At 37.9% G+C, this 20,015-nt stretch overlaps 1 protein-coding gene and 1 non-coding gene across 12 annotated transcripts in view; both read left to right on the forward strand.

The window, feature by feature from the left end:
- The window catches only part of MARK3 (microtubule affinity regulating kinase 3), a 111,459-nt gene that overhangs the window by 25,266 nt on the left and 66,178 nt on the right, over nt 1–20,015 (forward strand). For 7 of the 11 annotated variants that reach the window (XM_053224990.1, XM_027066697.2, XM_027066699.2 and 4 more), the window contains exon 3: nt 14,667–14,720. The exons of 2 other annotated variants lie outside the window; for them this stretch is intronic. In XM_053224990.1, the coding sequence (XP_053080965.1) occupies nt 14,667–14,720 (54 nt within the window). Of the gene's footprint in view, nt 1–14,663; nt 14,721–20,015 lie in introns of those variants that run through there. 2 more of the 11 variants (XM_027066705.2, XM_015073355.3) reach the window with 2 other exon arrangements.
- Nucleotides 14,095–14,286, forward strand: LOC113601655 (U2 spliceosomal RNA). The gene has a single exon (XR_003422945.1). It is a non-coding gene; the product is annotated as a U2 spliceosomal RNA (small nuclear RNA).

Genomic DNA, 20,015 nt, shown 5'->3' on the forward strand with positions numbered 1-20,015 from the left:
GTCGGGCTCTGTGCTGACAGCTCAGAGCCCGGAGCCCGCTTTGGATTCTGTGTCTCCCTCTCTCTCTGCCCCTCCCCCTCTCATGCTCTATCTCTCTGTGTCTCGGAAATAAATAAACGTTAAAAAAAAATTAAAATAAATAAAATAAACTGTTTTACTCGATCCCCACCCCCTTACTGTAGGTATCACCCAGAATCCTAGAAAATGTAATATTTATATTTCTATAGTCTGGAAATTCATTATGTAGGAAGTACAAGTTCCTTGAAATTTCTCTTCTCAAAGAGGATCACTTGTTTGGTGTAGATTCTCACAGTATTTTATATAGATGCTAATTTTTTGTTTATTTTAACAAAAAGAGACTCATGGATATAATGGTAACTTTTTTTTTTTTTTTAAATAATGGTAACTTTCTTAGCAACATATCTGATTGTGTCTGGATCTCAGTGCTCATAGATCTGACACATTCTATCTTACATGTGTGTGCTGTTGCTGTGGTTTATCCCTGTCAGTGGGCCTTGAGTGGTTTCTGATTTTTTGCTACTGTAAGCGTCTGCAGTGAAAGTTTCTTAACTCTCTACTCTGTTTAAGTGTTTCTGTGGGATAAATTCCTACAAGTGGATATCCAGGTCAAAAAGGATGAATATTTGATATTATAATAGGTACTGGTGAATTGCTTTTGAGAAAATTTTACAGCATTTTATTATCCTATCAAAGTGAATGAAAGTATCCATTTTTCTGCACCCTTACTAATACTACATAGATTATTTTTATCTGATGGACAAAAAAAAATGTATTTTTTTTGCAAGCTTCTTTTTGGTAACAGATTGATATTTTCATGTATTTTTGTCATTCATATTTTCTTTTTAAAATAAGTTTCCTATTTGTGTCCTTTATCCATTTTTCTTTTCCCGTTTAAATCTTAATGATTTAAACCCGTTATGTGTTTCATACATCAGTCTGATTTGTCTGGGTTTCATGTCTAATCTGAGTTTCATGACTTGGTAAGAAAGGTTTAGTTACTTTGCCCCAAGATGTAAAAAATGGCTCTGTATCTTCTTCAAATAGTCCTGTGGATCCCATTTGAATGTTTAATTCATTTGGTATATATTTTGGGGGATTGGTATGAAGTGTAGGGCTTTAGTTTTTCTTCCCCCATGTGGTTTATCACTTGTCCTGGGATCATCTGTTCTTTCCCCCAGTTGAAGATACCTGCTTTATCACTTACCAAATTCCCGTATATGTCTTTTGGTTAATGTCTGATCTATTTATTTAGTCTTGTACCCATACTACAGTAATTTTATTATGGCAGCTTTGAATTGTACGTTTTGATGTTTTAGAGTAGGTTAAGTGCTCTGAGGATTATTCTTTTTTTTTTTAATTTTTTATTTTTTTAAAATTTACATCCAAATTAGGTAGCATATAGTACAACAGTGATTTCAAGATTAGATTCCTTAGTGCCCCTGACCCATTTAGCCCATCCCCCCTCTCACAACCCCTCCCATAACCCGCAGTTTGTTCTCCATATTTATGAGTCTCTTCTGTTTTGTTCCCCTCCCTGTTTTTTTATTATTTTTGTTTCCCTTCCCTTATGTTCATCTGTTTTGTCTCTTGAAGTCCTCATATGAGTGAAGTCGTATGATTTTTGTCTTTCTTTGACTGGCTAATTTCACTTAGCATAATACCCTCCGGTTCCATCCACCTAGTTGCAAATGGCAAGATTTCATTCTTTTTGATTGTCAAGTAATACTCCATTGTATATATATACCACATCTTCTTTATCCATTCATCCATTGGTGGACATTTAGGCCCTTTCCATACTTTGGCTGTTATTGATAGTGCTGCTGTAAACATGGGGGTGCCTGTGTCCCTTCGAAACAGCACACCTGTATCCCGTGGATAAATGCCTAGTAGTGCAATTGTTGGGTTGTAGGGTAGTTCTATTTTTAGTTTTTTGAGGAACCTCCATACTGTTTTCCAGAGTGGCTGCACCATCTTGCATTCCCACGGATTATTATTTTTTAAAAACTTCATATCTCTTCTTGCCATTTGCTGTGTTAAATGAACTTTAGAATCAAGATGCCATGTTCCAAAAATAGTCTTAGTGGAAATTCGGTAAGATCAATTTTGATAGGAATTAACTGAATTTGTAAGCTGATCTGGGGGAAATTTGCTATTTTATGATACCAAACCTTTCTATACAGGAATATGAAATGTGTCTCAATTTTGTTTTCAGAGTTTGTAATTTTTTTCATCTAAGTTTTTGCATAATTCTTTTTCAAGGGGGTTAGAAATAAATTTTATTGAGTAGGTGAATAGTTTTACATAATTCTTAAGTTCATTCCAGGGTATTTAAAATTTTTTTTGCTGTTGTGAATGGAATTTTTTCCTTAGTTGTTAAGGAAATGCTGTAACATTTGTATAACATCTTGTATCTGGGCACCTTTTGAACTCTCATTTTGGACATCAAAATTAAGCAAGTTTTTGCTATTTTTTAAATTATACATCTTTTTCCTTTGACGTACAGTCTTCTGAATTGTAACAGTTGTATAGATTTATGTTGCCACCATGTAATGAAGATACAGAAGGGTAGCTACATGGAGCTGTCAGGCCAAACTGTTTTTTAAAGGATGGGCAAAATACCAACATGTTTATCAGTTAATGGGGATAATCTGACAGAAAGGGAAGATGGTGCTATCAGAGAGATATTTGAGTGAATGAGAGGAGATGGTGGAGGCGTTGGCCTTGGTGTGGACAGTTGTTCCATAGAAACAGGAGAAAGATAGAGGATACTCGTATAGGTACAGGTGAGGGGCTCTGTATGGTGGTATGGGAGCCTGTGGAAGTTTTCTTCTCATCACAGCTATTTTTTCAGTAAAATGGAAAGCAAAATCATCAGCCAAGAGTGTGATTATCAAGGAGACAGGAGGTGTTAGACATGTGAGAGGTTATAGTAATTACCAGGCAAGCAGGAGAGTGAACGGACTAGAAGAATTGCCAGGCAGCCTTAAGGCTTCCCTGAAGTTAGCGATCATGGATTCAAAGTGGGAATAGGCACCGTGGCTGGAAGTTACTCTCCAGCAACATCCAGGTACCCCAGACACAAGCCTGGCATTTGTAGATGGTTGGGGTTTTTGTCACACTAAGTGTAGTGAAATGGGAACAGAGCAAGGGCATTGATTTGGAATATCTAAGGGAATGATTACAATGAAAGACTACAGATTTGAATAGGAAATAACTTGAGTGGGAAGACAGTCCATAAGAAGATGGTGGGACCAGTGGATTATGGATCCTGGTGAGTTCAAATAGTTACTGGAGTTCTAATTTTTTTTAAGTTTAGTTATTTATTTTGAGAGAGACAGAGACAGTGCAAATGGGGGAGGGGCAGAGAGAGAGCTAATCCCAAGCAGGCTCTGCACTACTAGTTCAAAGTCAGATGTGGGGTATGAACCCATGAAGCCGTGAGATCATGACCTGAGCTGAAACCAGGAGTCAGACACTTAACCCACAGAGCCACCCAGGGGTCTGAGTTATTGGTTGGAGTTCTAGATTGAGTGGGTGGGAACCATAGAGGAGGTGATTAGAAAGTGGGAAACTCAAAGTTAAGGTCATAAAGAGATTTCATATCTTGGTAGTTGCAGAGGTTAGAGTATAACAATGTAAGTGGCTTAAGTATGTGACTTTTTCTTCCCCTTTCTAGAAGCTTTTTAGACTCTTCACATTTATCCTTGCTGTTCAGAAATTTCACAGTGAGGTACCAAGGAGTTGGTCTTCATTCATTGTTCTTGGCTGCTTATTGGACCCTTTCAATTTGGAGATTCTTGTCTTTCAGTTCTGGAGAATTGTCTCATTTTATTTATTATTTAAAAGTCTTTATTCCAGGGGCGCCTGGGTGGCGCAGTCGGTTGAGCGTCCGACTTTGGCTCAGGTCACGATCTCGCGGTCCGTGAGTTCGAGCCCCGCGTCGGGCTCTGGGCTGATGGCTCAGAGCCTGGAGCCTGTTTCCAATTCTGTGTCTCCCTCTCTCTCTGCCCCTCCCCCGTTCATGCTCTGTCTCTCTCTGTCCCAAAAATAAATAAACGTTAAAAAAAAAAATTAAAAAAAAAATAAAAGTCTTTATTCTGTAATTCTTATTAATCAGAGATTAGTAAGATCTCTTGGAAAAGAACCTTGATTTTTTTCTGGGGAAAAAAAATTCTCTGTGTTTCTATTTTATTTTCTGGGGGATGTCTTTAATTTCATTTTCCCAGCTTTCTGTTAAATTTGTGTGTATGTGTGTCCCTATGTATGCCCTCTTCCTCCTCCCTGCTTTCTTGTGCACTGATTATTTGTCTGTATAGCATCCATTTCTGGGGTCATGAATGCTATTTCTTCTGTTAACTCCCTGTGAGGATAGTAAAGACTTTCCTCTTTTTTTTTTTTTAAATAGAATTTGCTCCCTGCACTGTATCTCTTTTCTCTGGGATTCTTTCTTGGTAACTGTCTTTCATACAGAGTCTTTCTTTGGAATCTGGTAATCTTTGGTTATCTGTTTGTATTTAAGTTGGAGCCTTCAGAAGCTGAGTTTGCATGCATAGGATATGTTTGACCACAGAGCTTTCCTTTTGGAAGTTGTCTGGTGCTTTTATTGGAGGACCCCAGTCTTTAGATCTCTTCTCGTGGGGCCATTTCATTTCTTTAAGTGAGAATCCTCTCTTCTGCCTGGGAGGAACTGGTGGTCCAACCCCTCTGTGGCAGTCTGACCCTTCATTTTCCGTTTCATGTCCATGCCTCATTCCTGTCCTCTGCTGGGCCCATTCACCTTGAGTCCAGAACCTCATCATCTTCTCCACAGAATAAATTTGCAGCCTCTAAAGAACCAGTGGTTAAAAAAAAAAAAAAAAAAAGTAGAAGGAACCAGTGGTTATTGGCTGGGTTGGGGAGCAGTAGACATTGTGTATACAGACTTTTGACCTTGTAATTAGCCCTACTAGTAGCTCCAGTGTTGCTTGTGGTTTCTCAGAACCTCCTAAGTTTGAAGCCCATCTGGAGCCCTTTGGACAAATCATGTTGTTTCTGGTTACAGTTTTCTCTGTTCTCTTTCAGAAAATTATTGAACTATCTTTTCCACTATTGTCTTCTCAACTTGTTACTGTGCACTTGTGCACTTTGTGCCTTGACTGTCGTTAACCTCCTCACATCTGTGTCCTGCCTCCTGCACTGAAGGAGCCAGAAGGGGAAAATTGGATCTGGAGCCTCGTTTATCATTTGTCATTGATTGTAAGAATGATAAAACCATAGTACTTCATCCTGGGATGTGTTCCACTTCTTGCGACTTTAGATTAATGGTCATAAATTTTAGTCACAACTTTTTGTGTGGGTGAAGATGGCCTTCGGAGAGTTGGAAGAGGAAAAAAATACCACAATGACCATATTCTGAATACCATTTTTATTTTTGTATATTCTCCATATTTATATGCATGTTTTTTCAATATATTTTTGGTCATAATTTTGTATCCTGGGTCTTGTCCCTCAGAATTTCCTCCAAAGCAGTTTTCCAGGCCTCCACATGGTCCTCCGAGTAGGCTTAGTGGCTGTGCACAGCTGCGCTGGGGAGAACAGGCCTTCTGCTCCTGGTGCCTCAGTTTGCCTTTAGACCTCTTAACGTGAGGACTCCCCAAAAGTGTTTGTTTACGTGGGTTATATATATTGACATTTACTGTACTAGAAGTTAACACTAAAAAAGTTCAAGTATTTATTAATTCACTTAAAGTAATGACAGACCTATTATATTTAATATAAATAACATTTTTATGAAAAGAGACTCTATTGTTCAAAGCTAGTTATTGAGAAGAGTGACATTGTTTTAATTTTTGCAAATCTCTTTAGTATCTGGCTTAATATAAGGTAGCTGGATTTTTCATACATTCTTCTGCATTCAAATTGCGTCCGTATACTGTTTCAGTTGAAGTTTATGAAGAAAATCTAACCTCATACAGAAATGGTAGCTAGAAGAGAGGAGTATCTTAATTCTTCTTTGGGATGATTGCAAATATTGTTCTCTGATACTATGCTAAAACTCAACAAGTAGGAATTTGGTGGCAGGAGGGGGCATGATTAATTGAACATGTATTCAAAACGACTATAGTGACTGCCAAAAAGTGTTAATACCCAGAACAATTTGCTTCAGTTGGAAATGAATAATAATAGATCTAGAAGCGAGCAAGCAAGCAGAAGGGCAAAAGAGCCTCGTATTCCAATAACAGGTATAACTGAAAAGTATAAAGATGATCATCTGGCTTTTAGTATAATCTGAAGGTGGAGTATTTACAGTTAGTGTGCAGAAAAAGAGAAAAGCCTCGCCTAACCCAATTAGTACAAATTAAGAATCACTTAATCACACAGTTGTTACACTCTTTTATTATAAAATGTGTATAACAAAACTATAGTCTTAACCGTTTTAAGTGTACAGTTCAGTGGCATTAAGTACAATTGCATTGTTGTGCAACCGTCACCACCACCCATCTCTAGGACAGATATGGTTGATCTTATTCGTAAATTCACCTACTCACTACAATTTGTTTGTAATTCCAGAATCAGTACTTGTGGTGCTTTTGCAGTATTTGTGGACATGCACAAAGCATCAAAAAGTTTGAATTGCCCAATGTGTGCATCCCCAGTTGAGCTCCAACAAGGTGATGATGTTCTCTGCCTTGTTTCAGCTTTCGTACTATAAACAGATGCTCTTTTTGTGGTCTGTGTAGTCCGTGTTTTTTGCATTTTTGTGCTTTTTGTTGTCAACTTTGCTGTTTAAAATGGCCCCCAAGAGTTGGCCTGAAGTACTAGCCAGTGTTTTGTGGGTTTTTTATTTTATTTTATTTTTTGAGAGACAGAGCATGAGTGGGGGAGGGGCAGAGAGAGAGAGGGAGACAGAATCCGAAGCAGGCTCCAGGCTCCAGGCTCCAAGCTGTCAGCACAGAGCCTGACACAGGGCTCGAACCCAGGAACTGTGAGATCATGTCCCGAGCTGAAGTTTGATGCTTAACCGACTGAGCTACCCAGGTGCCCCCTGGCCAGTGTTTCTAAGTGCAAGGCTGTGTTGTGCCTGATAAAGAAAACACATATGTTAGATAAGCCTCATTCAGATGTGAATTAAATTCTGCTGTTGGCTGAGAATTCTATGTTAACGAATCAATGATATGTAGTAAATAAGGTGTCCTTAAAGAGAAACACACATAAAACAAGGTTATATTGATCAGTTGGTGAAAATTTTTATGATCTGGGGCCCAAAGGAGCCTAACCCTGTATTTCTTCTAGGAACAGTGCTTCCAGTATATGCTGATTCAGTGTTCACAGTGGCTTTATAGAACATAATTACCATACCCGACAATAATCAACTGTCTCTGTTTTTGAAAGAGAAGACTCAGTTATCTGCTGTTTTCCCTGAACAGATACATGGAGAAGGGTATTAGGGAAAGTCATAGGCTTTCCTTGTATATCTGATGGTTTTTGATTCACTGTTAATGTTTTCAAGAGGGGAGCACTAGGAAGCAAACTGAGAGCCCTCTACATAGGATGGGGTTTATGGAAGCTGCTGGTCAAGTGCCCAGCTTAGCTTCCAGGTAGCCAGTAGGAAAGTTGCTCTTATATAGCTTGGGACCTGCCACATACACAGCACAAAGTGACTTCCTCAGTTAAGTTTTTCATGGATTGTAGCCTTCTTTGAGTACACCCTAGGCTTGTATGCACCCTGCCACATGTGCTTCAGATTTTTATTTTCCAGAAATTGTTTAAAGTCGCTTATATACTGATGGTACCTCTCTCATTCTCTTTGCCATTATTTGTCATTCTTTATTTTTTAGCTGGGCCATCAGGTGGGAGAAGAGAGAAATGTATATGATGCTATCTTTAACCAAATGTCTCATTATGGTTATGAAAAATCATTTAGTTATTTATTTTGAGGGGGGGAGGGGCGGGGGGGGAGGGAGAAAGAGAGAGAATCCCAAGCAGGCTCCATGCTGTCAGCACAGAGCCCACTGCAGGACTTGAACTCATGCACCATAAGATCATGACCTGAGGAAAAATCAAGAGTCAGATGCTTAACTGACTGAGCCACCCAGGTGCCCCACATCTGCTTACTTATTCAAGTTATGTATTACACAGTTTAAAGAGTACAGGCTTGTTTAAAAAAAAGTGTCCCTTGATCCCCCACCTCCATTCCCTACTCTTCCAAGAGAGTCACTTTCAGTCTTCTAAACGGATTCCTTTTTTTTTTTTTAAGTTTTATTTTTAATTCCAGTTAGTTAACATTCAGTGTTATAGTAGTTTTAGGTGTACAATATAAACTGATTCTTTAGGTTTTACTACTATATCTTTAACATGCTTTTATTCTTTAAAAATTGTTTTTATTGAAGTATAGTTGACACATAGCATGCTCTTACTTATTTTTCAGTTTTAAACGTTACCTACTGTTTTTTTCATTATGGTTATTTAGAGTCGTGATTGACTTTTTAAAAAATAAACTCTTTATTGAAATCCAACACACATCCAGAAAAAGTGCCCACATTGTAAGTGTACACCTTGATGAATTAGCACAAAGTAAACACATTTGCATAACCACGACCCAGGGCAAAACTATACTATGATTTGAACTCCGGAAGCTTCCCTTCTATCGTCTAATCACCTGTCTGCCCTTCTTTCCCAAGGTGACCACTATCCTGACTTCTAGCACCGTAGATATTTTTTTTTTCTTAACGTTGTATTAATGGAATCATGGTATATATTTTGTGTTTGCCTCTTTCACTGCACTTTATGTTTGTGACATTCTTCCATGTGTTGTGCCTTATGTTTTAATTTGGAGTTTTATTTTGTAGTCAAGTACTGTAGTTGTTTGGCATGGTGTTCATTGCTATGGACTGAATTGTGTCTTTCAATATCATATATTAAATCCTAACCCCCTGTGTATTTGGAGATAGGGCTTTTGTGGAAGTAGTTAGGTTAAATTAGGTCACAAAGGTAGGGTCCTGATCCAGTATGGTTAAGTGTCCTTATAGGAAGAGACACCAGAGAGCTTGGCTCCTCTCTACCATGTAAGGACACTGTGAGAAGGGAGCCATCTGCAAGCCCAGAGGAGAAACCTCACCAGGAACTGACTGTGTTGGTCAGACTCTGATCTTAGACCTCAGCCTCCTAATCTGTGAGAAAAGAAATTTCTGTTGTTTAAGCCATTCAGCCTATGCCATTTTTGCTATGGCAGCCTGAGCTGACTAGTAATTCATCCTTCTGGGCTAGTGCATTCTCTTAAAGGACTTGGGATTGTTTTTTTGCCTGCTCTTTTAGTGTTTGTGGATGCTTTAATGCATGTCGGGAGCAGGATATTGGGGCCTTTTGACCAGTAGAAAATTGACAGGAAGTGGAAGATAAGGATATTTATTTCTCTGGTCGGTGTTTGCTATAGGGTTGTGGGGCCAGCTAGGGTGACATATGCTTGGGGAAGTCCTTCTCATGTATGAGCTGCCTTTATCCCTATTTTGTAATTTTCCACTTTGTTTCTGGCATCAGGGTGAAAAATGGAATTTCCCAGAACTTTACACAACAAGTGGCAGGGACACTCCTCTTTCCTCGCCTAGTGAACTCCCTTGGCTTTTGCTGTGCATGCCCTCCCCCACCCCAGCCCCCCCAAAAAAACCTCCAGAAAACTCCATGACCTTGGGTGTGTGTGTGTGTGTGTGTGTGTGTGTGTGTGTGTGTGTGTGGTCTTCTCTACAGTCTCTATCTTTCTCAGGCACCTGGTGATGCCCCCACAATTGCCTTTTTTTATTGACCTCAAGGTCAGAACTCTCCTGCAGGCTCCAGCTCTGGGCCAAGGTTATTTTGGTAGTTGAGTCATCCCAGCAAGGAGCTGGAAAGGAAGAGGGGATTAGGAACTTCCCCCTCAGGCTTCATTGCCACACATACACCATCATGTTAAATGACAGTGTTTCACTCTAGGACACTTACTTTTAATAAAATGACTCTCTTCTACAGTTTGATTTAGCTGAATGAGACATATTTTTGCTCCTGTTTTTGCTTTAAATACTATTTGAATAGCAGTATTTGAAAAAGAAAATGCTTAATAGAATCTTTAGAGTAAAAGACAGATACTGAACAGAGCCAAGAGTGGCTAGTGATCAAGAGTCTGGTCGTGAGAATAGAAACCAGGTCTCAGAAGATCAGAGGGAAGAAGAACCAGAAAGGCAGCGTATGTACTAGATCTGGCCATGAGAAGGGGGAGGAAAACAGAATGGTGGCCAGAAAAGAATAGTATGATTTCTTTGGAAATTGGGAGATCTATAGATGCCACACAAAATTACTTATGAAAGTAAAATTTGAATAAAATTAATTCATTAAACTTTAAAATAATGTAATTTTTATGGGGCGCCTGGGTGGCTCAGTCAGTTGTGTCTGACTTCGGCTCAGGTCTTGATCTCGTGGTTTGTGTGTTCAAGCCCTGCGTCAGGCTCTGTGCTGACAGCTGGGAGCCTGGAGCCTGCTTCGGATTCTGTGTCTCCCTCTCTCTCTGCCCCTCTCCCTCCTGCACTCTGCCTCACTCTTCTTTCTCTCTCAAAAATAAATATTAACCAAAAAAAATAATGTAATTTTAAAAATCACACTGATATCTGTTAAAACACCAGAAATCCTATTTCTTCACTCCTCTGTCTCTATCTCTAATGTGTGTGCTCACTGATTATGGAGGTTCAGGGCCTCACATCAATGCAGGAGGCATTTATTAAATGCTATTTATGTCCCTGGTAGTGTGCTAGTGTTATAATAGTAAGGCAGACACCAAGTGAGATATGAACAGGGTGGTCATTGTTTGTATATTCCAGCCACCAGTATTTCCTTTCGCTTTATTTACTGTAGTTTCCATCAAGACCTCGATTTTCCGAATACAGAATTAGAATTCTGTCTTTGCTTTTTTCAAGCACATAACATGCTATAACTCTCTGCTTCTCCAATTCTGATTTTTTTTTTTTTTTTTTTTAACCTCCCCAGGTGAGGATGGGATGAGGTGGTGGGTCCTTCCACTCCAGGGTCAGACATGCCTTGTTAGCAGTGTTTCTCTAGCCCCTCTGGAGATGAATGGGTTCACAGGTAGTGATCAAATAACTTAGGCGATGGAGACTTTAGACCAAGTGAAGTAGGGTAGTTTGGTTTTTTTGGGTTTTGTTTTTTTTTTTTTTAAGTGTTAATATGAAGAGATTTCTGGAGATTTCTCCGAGAACATTTTAGGGGGTCTGCAAAGTCTAAGCTATTTTTGTAATACTATTAAGACATTACTTTTTCCACTCTTTCTCATGAATGTAAAGTAAAATTTTTCAGAGGCTCTATGATGTGTGGTATCACAACAGATTGAATACAGAAGGATATATGAAAATTTCAAACTGATGTTATTTATATTAACATATAATGGGCTTTTTTTCCCAGTTTTTTTAATTGTGATAAAATACAAATAACATAATATTTACCGTTTTAACTGGTTTTAAGTGTAGGTTTCAGTAGTTTTGAATACATTTATAATGTGCCGCCATCACCTTCATATATCTCCAGACCTTTTTTCATCTTGTAAAGCTGAAACTTTATACCCATTAAACACTAACTCCCCATTCTTTCCTTTCCTCATCTCCTGGCATTCCCCATTCTATTTTATGTGTCTATGAATGTGAACTTTCTAGGAACCTCATAAAGTGGAATCATATAGTATTTGTCCTTTTGTGTCTGGCTTACTTCATTTAGCATAGTGTCCTCAAGGTTCATTCATGCTGTAGCATGTTTCAAAATTTCTTCCCTTTTTAAGACTGAATAATACTCTACTGTATGAGACACCACATTAGACTTACCCATTCATCACTTAGTGGATGCTAGGGTGTCTTCCATGTCTTAGCTATTGTGAATAATGCTGCTATGAACACAGCTGTACAAGAATCTATTTAAGTCCCTGCTTTCTGGGTACATACCCAGAAATGGAATTGCTCTATTATATGGTAATTCTATTTTTAATGTTTTTGAGGCACTCTATACTGCTTTCCACAGCTGTACCATTTTGCATTCCTACCAACAGTGCACAGGGTTCCAATTTCCCAACATCCTTACAACTTGTTGTTTTCTTACAGGTTTGTTTGTTTGTTTTTATAGTAGCCATCTTGATAGGTGTGAAGTAGCATCTCGTAGTTGTGATTTGCATTTCCCTAATGATCAGTGATGTTAAGTATCTTTTTTATGTGCTTACTGGCCGTTTGTACAGTTGATCCTTGAACCACACGGCTTGAACTGTGCAGGTCTACTTATACATAGATATTTTCTCAATAAATGCAGTAGTACAGTACTGTGAATATATTTTATCTTCTGTATCATTTTCTTAATGAGATTTTCTTTTCTCTAGCTTAGTTTAAGAATACACATAACGTACAAAATATGTATTAATCGACTGTTATTGGCAAGGTTTCAGCTCAACAGTAGGCTTTTAGTACTTAAGTTTTGGGGGAGTCAAAAGCTATCATCGATATTTGTGCTGGAGAGGGGTGGTACCCTGAAACCTTGCATTGTTTGAGATACCCACTGTATATCTTCTTTGAATAAATGTCTCTTTAAGTCTTTCACCCATTTTTAAATTGGGTTTTTGTTGTTGAGCTTTAGGAGTTCTCTATATGTTCTGGATATTAATCCCATATCACATCTTTGATTTGCACATATTTTCTAGCATTCTCTGTGTTGCCTTTTTATACTCTGTTGATACTGTCTTTTGATGCACAAAATTTAAAAATTTTATAGTCTGATTTGGCTGGGTTTTTTCTTTTGTTGCCTGTGCCTTTTGTGTCATCCAAGAAACCATTGCTTAGTCAGGTGTTGTGAAGCTTTTGTTGTATGTTTTCTTCTAAGAGTTTGATAGTTTTTTGCTGTTTTCTTTACTTTTTTTTTTTTTTTTTAAAGTATGCTCCACACCCAGCGTGGAGCTCGAACTCACAACCCTGAGGTCAAGAGTTGCATGCTCTACTACTGACTGAGCTGACTGGGTGTCCCAAGAGTTTGATAGTTTTAAATCTTACATTTAGATATTTGATCCACTCTGCAGTAATTTTTGTAGATGATGTTAGGTAACAGTCCAACTTCTTGGATATCCAGTTTTCCCAGCACCATTTGTTGAATCTTATTAGTTGAAATGAATGTTATTATGTTCAATACTTATTTTTACATTTCTCAGTTTTCATTTGTAATAAGGTAAATATTGATAGATATAATCCACATTTGGGATCATCAGTAATCTTTAAGGGTGTAAAGGGCGACAAAAAGTTGGAGCACCGTTGACATAGAGAATCTTCAAGCGCTTTCCCCAGACTTTGACTATAGTCCCTTTCTTCATTGGTGCTTCTTACTGGATCTGTGTCCTGAAGGATGCACAGTAGGAACAGCATCATCAATGTGGGGTGAGGTCATTGTTTTTCTGGACCTCAGATGCAAAGCTGAGTTAATTATGTTCCTCAGTTCATGGCAAAGTTTCTCTCTTCACTTATATTCCCTTCCATCCCCTACTGTCACCCTCTCCCCTCATTCTGGATATGTGTAGTTCCTAGAAATCCTTTTATTCTGGTAATGACAGCCTACCAGATAAGGATGCTGCTGTAGGTCCATTTAGTAAATATTAGTAAAACTGATTTTTTTAAATTGATAAACACATATAACTAGAAGCTATAGTTCTTTCTTCCTGTATCTTAGTGGCTTGTTTTTTAGACTGCTTGGGGTTTACTCACCCCTTTCTGAACAAAGGCTCCTGGGTGACCCATTTTTTGCCGCTGTACATGTTTCACTTGGTTAGCCTACAGATTGTTCTGGAACTAGTCCCTTTTCCTTCTTTAACTACCTAAAGGGCTTTTCTTTCTTTCTTTTTTTTCTTTTAATGTTTTTGAAGTTTTCAGATTGAATCCAACCTGTTGGTTCGTATATTTACTCAATTATCAAGCTCTTACTGTGTGTAAGACACTCTGAGCAAGGCATTCTGGGCTGTATAAATCTGTAAAAGCTGTACTTCCTGCCCTTGGATCAGATCAATTTTGTCAGAGTCAGATGAAATTAAAATACTGGGTTGCTTCTCAGCCTTTTGGCCAAGATCAAGTGTAGTATCTGTTTCTTATCAGTTTAATATCTGATATGTCCTCTATCGGAGGACAATATATTAAATGGGTTTTGGGAACTAGGAGGTGAAATAGGAGCTTGCTCCATCCACTCCACACATCCCCCTTGTATTGCAGTACCTCCAGGAACGGTGCAACCACCCCCACCCCCACCCCGGGGAATTAAAAAAAAAATTAAGTATTGGTAAATAGGGAATGGGAGAGTTGCTTCATTGTCCTCTATTTTTAGAAGTGTTTTCATTGTATAATCTCTCTTTCTTTCTCTGTCTCTACCTTGTGGGAGGTGTTTCTCCCCATGTCTATAAGTAACTTAAATATAAATGTTCTAACAATACTCGTATTTGCATGAAGCCCCTCTTTTCAATTAAAAAATATTTATAAAGTATAAAATATTATTATAACTAGTTGAGTTTTAGTTTTTTAGGTAAATGCCCACATGTTTGGGCATTTATAAAACTATTACCAGTTAGTTTATAATTACAAAATTCTTAAAACCTGTAATATTTATTTATTTTTTTCTAGGTTGCAATAAAAATAATTGACAAAACTCAGTTGAATCCAACAAGTCTACAAAAGGTAAGATTGGTTCAGTATCCAGTGTTTTTAAAATGATTTTCGGTACAAATTGCCATCAAATTTGTCCCTTCAGTACACCTGTTATTTTTAATTATTATGTTTAGTACAGTAAAGATTCTGATTCCAGCATGAATGCAACTTAGATGTAGTATTGTACAAAAAGTTGTTGGATTTTTTTTCCTTCAGATGAATATAATGATTTTTAAGTGTTCTTAATAGCACAAACTGAAGGCTGTACATTTTAACTGAATACTCTTAAGTATCAACTAGAACAGATTTTTTTAAAAACATTTTTGTGTGATTACTCTTAATGTAGAGTTATACACCTTTCTTATAGCTAATACTGAGGTCTTTAAGGTCAGCACTTTGGGTTTTATTAAATTCTGTCACTATGTCTAATTAAGAACTGATGATTAATTCATAGGAAAATGTAAAAATAAAAATAATTGAAAAACGTATTTGTAATGCACTGTTGCCATTTGTATCATCTAATGGAGATCTGAAATTTTCAACCCTGGTGCATGTTAGAATTCTGTGGACCTCTTTTGAAAGTCTTGATGACTGGCCTAGATTGATTTAATTGCTCAGATTAGGGGCTTGGCATAGGTATTTCACTGGTGCATTAGCAAATGATTAATGATCTTCATAATAAAATCCTTCTTGTTCTTTTTAGTCTTGCATAGCCTTTTTACATACTTTGTTTGATTTCTAAATTTGGCCAATCCTAGTTGGGGTTTTAGAGACCCTGAACTAGGAACAGGTAGTCCTAATTTAAGTCCTGGCTTTGCCACTTAGTGAAATGTCTAACTTGACCTCGAGCTAACTGTCTCAAGCTAACTTTCTTAACCTTGGCTTTCTCATCTTTAAAATAGAGATAATTTCGGGGCACCTGGGTGGTTCAGTCGGTGGAGCGTCTGACTTCAGCTCAGGTCATGATCTCGCGGTTTGTGAGTTCAGGCCTGGCATCGGGCTCTGTGCTGCCAGCTCGGAGCCTGCAGCCTGCTTCGAATTCTGTGTCTCCCTCTCTCTCTGCCCCTCCATTACTCATACTCTGCCTCTCTCTGTCTCTCAAAAATAAATAAATGTTAAAAAAAATTTTTTTTAAATAGAGATAATTTAATCTGCTCATGATGGATGAATTAATAAAACAATGCACTTAAAAGAGTATAAACTGCAAAGCATTTTTCATGTAAGATACTGTAAGCATATTGCCCTGTATAAATTCCTAATGTTTTCCTAATGATTGTTTTCCATTTATATCATTGTAATTTTGAAGTCCTGTGTGTGTGTGTGTGAGAGAGAGAGAGAGAGAGAGAGAAGTAGGAGGGAGGGAGTTTATCTTGCACTAAAAATGGTAAACAAGTTGGTTCTGCAGGCCAAAGTGAGTCTTAATGGCACTCAAGGTGGCTTTTGGAATGGACCCAAAAGTTCCAGTTCTTTGTTCTGAAGATAAAATTGTATCCATTACTTTAAACGTTAATTTCTTCATATATCTAAGGACTTGGTTTTAATAAGTAAGTTAAGGGTTAATAAATTTGGTATTCAGAACTAAAATTAGTATATGAGAAGTTTATTGAGGATTCTAGTTTAATATCCTGTATTTTGGATATTGACCCCTTATTGGGTATATGGTTTGTAAATATCCTCTTTCATTTAGTAGGTTGCTTTATTGTTTTGTTGATGGTTTCCTTTGCTGCATAAAAGCTTTTTATTTTGGTGTAGTCTCAATAGTGTAATTTCACGTTTGTTTCAATTGTCTGAGGAGACATCTAGAAGAATGTTTCTATGGCCAATGTCAAAGAAATTACTGCCTGTGGTTTCTTCTGGGAGTTTTATGGTTTCAGGTCTGACATTTAGGCCTTTAATCCCTTTTGACTTTATTTTTGTGTGTGGTGTGAGAAAGTGGTCTATTTTCATCTTTTTTTTTTTTTTTTTTGAGGGACCTTCATCTTGTTTTCCAGACGGTTTCATCTTTTGCATGTAGCTGTCAAGTTTTCCCAGCACCATTTATTGAAGTATAGGGCACTGTTTTAAATCATGTGTATTGGTTCATATTCTTTTCTTAGAAATTAAAAGCATTCTCTCTATATTTCTCTATAATTCTTTTTCACTGAATTGCTTTCCCATGGAAAAGTTGCTGTAGGGTAGAGTGTACATGGCATCTTTGCCTTTGGGATAGTGCTTCACACAGCCTTTTTTCTTCCTCAGCACTGTGCACAATTGTATCACATCTGTATCAGGAACAGCTCTCTTTATATAATGTGATTTTAATCCTTGAAATTTAGGGCACTGCCTTAGAAGCTAACATTCACTTCAAGGAACATTGTGCCATCAACAAAATGTAATCTTTTTGTATTGCCACTTATCAAAAAATGTGGACTGGCTCATTCAAGAGTGTTTTTAACATGCGTGTTACAATAGTGTCCGTCTCAAAATATTCACATTATTCAGGCTTGCACATTGAATCATGCACATTTAATAAATTCATATAAGTAAACCTGAATTGATTGCACATTTGTAAACTGATGTTATTTTCATAGACAGATCTTTTCATTTTTCTTTTTATTTTTCCAGCCATTGCATTAGTAAATGTTAGATTCTGTTAAGAGATATTTTTCTCCATTGTTTTTGTACTTTTCAACTTTGAACTACTGTTCCTAAGATGTTTTCTCTTTGTAAATGTTTTTGGTCATCCTTTTTTGTTGTTGTTGTTTTTTAAGGTCAGTCTTTTTATTGTTGTGTACCTATAATGGTTTTGAAAGCAGCAAGTATAAGAACTATGTTAGTCTTTTTGGTTTTACACATTTTTATTTTTATTTATTTTTTAAAATTTTTAATGTTTATTTTTGGAGAGAGACAAAGCGTGAGCAGGGGAAGGGGCAGAGAGAGAGGGAGACACAGAATCTGAAGCAAGTTCCAGGCTCTGAGCTGTCAGCACAGAGCCCGATGCAGGGCTCGAACCTACAAGTTGTGGGATCATGACGTAAGCCGAAGTAGGATGCTTAACCGACTGAGCCCACCCAGGCGCCCCTGGTTTTACACATTTTTAAATTTGATTTCATTATATGCAAGTAATCTTGCTGGGTCTTATTTTAGTCTGTCATTAAGAAGCAAGTTATGGCTCAGTTTTAAAAAGGTATTTACCTATTAAAGACGTTCAGGTATACTCAGTGTAATCCATCTAGTAACTACTGTTCTTTGTCAGTGTTGGAGTAGACTGTTAACATGCAGAGAGAGTATAGAGTGATGGTTGGGAACATTATGAAGCCAGGCTACATGGATTCAGAGCCAGGCTTAACCCAGCTTAGCTGTGTGACAAGTCACTTAACCTCCCCAGGTCTTAGTTTCCTCACTTTTAAAATGGGAACAGTAGCAGTAGGTAATAGGGCTGTAGTAAGAATTAAGTAAGTTAATATTTTATTAAAACAATTTGTTTTGAAAGAGTGCAAGCAGGGTGAGTGGGCGTGGGGTGGGGAGAGAGAATCTTAAGCAGGCTCCATGCTCAGTGCAGAGCCCAGCACAGGGCCCAGTCCCAATGACCCTGGGATCATGACCCCAGTGGAAATCAAGAGTTGGACGCTTTAGCCGACTGACCCACCCAGGCACGCCTTTTTAAGTTTCTCTTTGTGTTCCAGTTAACATAAAGTGTAATATTAGTTTCAGGTGTTCAACATAGTGATCCAACATTTCCACACAACGCCCGGTGCTCGTCACAGTAGGTGCACTCCTTAATCCCTATCACCTGTTTCATCCTTGTCCCCTCCACCTCCCTCTGGTGACCGTCAGAGTGTTCTCTCTAAAGTTAAGAGTCTGTTTCTTGGTTTGCCTCTCTCTCTTTTTTGCCCCTTTGTTTGGTTTTAAATTTCATGTATGAAAAAAAAATTACACAGGAGTGAAAGCAGATGGTCTTTGTCTTTCTCTGACTTATTTTGCTCAGCATTCTATTCTCTAGTTTGATCCACATCTTTGCGAATGGTAAGATTTCATTCTTTTTTATAGCTGAGTAATATTCCATTGTATGTATGTATGTGTGTACATGTGTATATACACATACATACTACATCTTTATTCATTTATCAATCGATGGACACTTGGGCTGTTACCATAATTTGGCTATTGTAGATAATGCTGTTGTAAACATAGGGATGCCTGTATCCTTTGAATTAGTATTTTTGTATCCTTTGGGTAAATACCCAGTAGTGGGATTGCTGGGTTGTAGGGTAATTCTGTTTTTAACCAAGGATCCTCCATACCGTTTTCCAGAATGGCTACATAGTTTGCATTCCCACCAAGAGTGCAAGAGGGTTCCCCTTTTCCCACATCCTAGCTAACACCTATTGTTTCCTGTGTTGTTGGTTTTAGCCTTCTGATAGGCATGAGGTAATACCTCGTTGTAGTTTTGATTTGTATTTCCCTAATGATAAGTGATGATGAATTTCTTTTCTGTGTCGGCCATCTGGGTGCGTTCTTTGGAAAAATGACTGTTCACGTCTTCTGCCCATTTTTAAATAGGATTATTTCGTTTTTAGGTGTTGAGTTTTATAAGTTCTTTATATAGTTTGGATACTAGCACTTTATTGAATATGTCATTTGTAAATATCTTCTCCCGTTCAGTAGGTTGCCTTTTAGTTTTGTTGATTGTTTCCTTTGTTGTGCATGAGTTTTTTATTTTGGTGTAGTCCCAATATTTTATTTTTGTTTTTGTTTCTTTTGCCTCAGGAGACCTATCTAGAAAGAAGTTATTGCATAAACAAGTTAACATTTAAAAGCCCTTATAAATTAAAAAAAAATTTTTTTTAAAGGGGCACCTGGGTGGCTCAGTCAGTTAAGCATCCAACTTCGGCTCAGGTCATGATCTCACAGCTCGTGAGTTTGAGGCCCATGTCGGGCTCTGTGCTGACAGCTCAGAACCTGGAGCCTGCTTAGGATTCTGTGTCTCCCTCTGTCTCTACCCCTCCTCTGCTCATGCTGTGTCTCTCACTGTCTCAAAAATAAATTAAAAAAAAAAAAAATTAAAAAAAAAAGCCCTTAGAAGGGCAGAAAATAGTACCTGACACACGATAAGGACTGAATGAATTCTTGCTGTTTTTGTGTGTTCTGCTGAATAGTAGTTTTTGTTTGCTTGGTTTTGAGGGGTAAAGGGTGTTTTTTGTTTGAGTAAAATTTTCCCCTCACAGGAAATAAGCAAAGCTTAAGAATTCAGTGTTGGGTTCTAGCTCAGTCTGTCTGTCTGTCTCTCTCTCTCTCTCTCTCTCTCTCTCTCCCTCCCTCCCTCCCTCCCTCCCTCCCTCCCTC

Source organism: Acinonyx jubatus, chromosome B3 (genome assembly GCF_027475565.1).
Source record: "Acinonyx jubatus isolate Ajub_Pintada_27869175 chromosome B3, VMU_Ajub_asm_v1.0, whole genome shotgun sequence".
NCBI classification, from domain to species: domain Eukaryota; kingdom Metazoa; phylum Chordata; class Mammalia; order Carnivora; family Felidae; genus Acinonyx; species Acinonyx jubatus.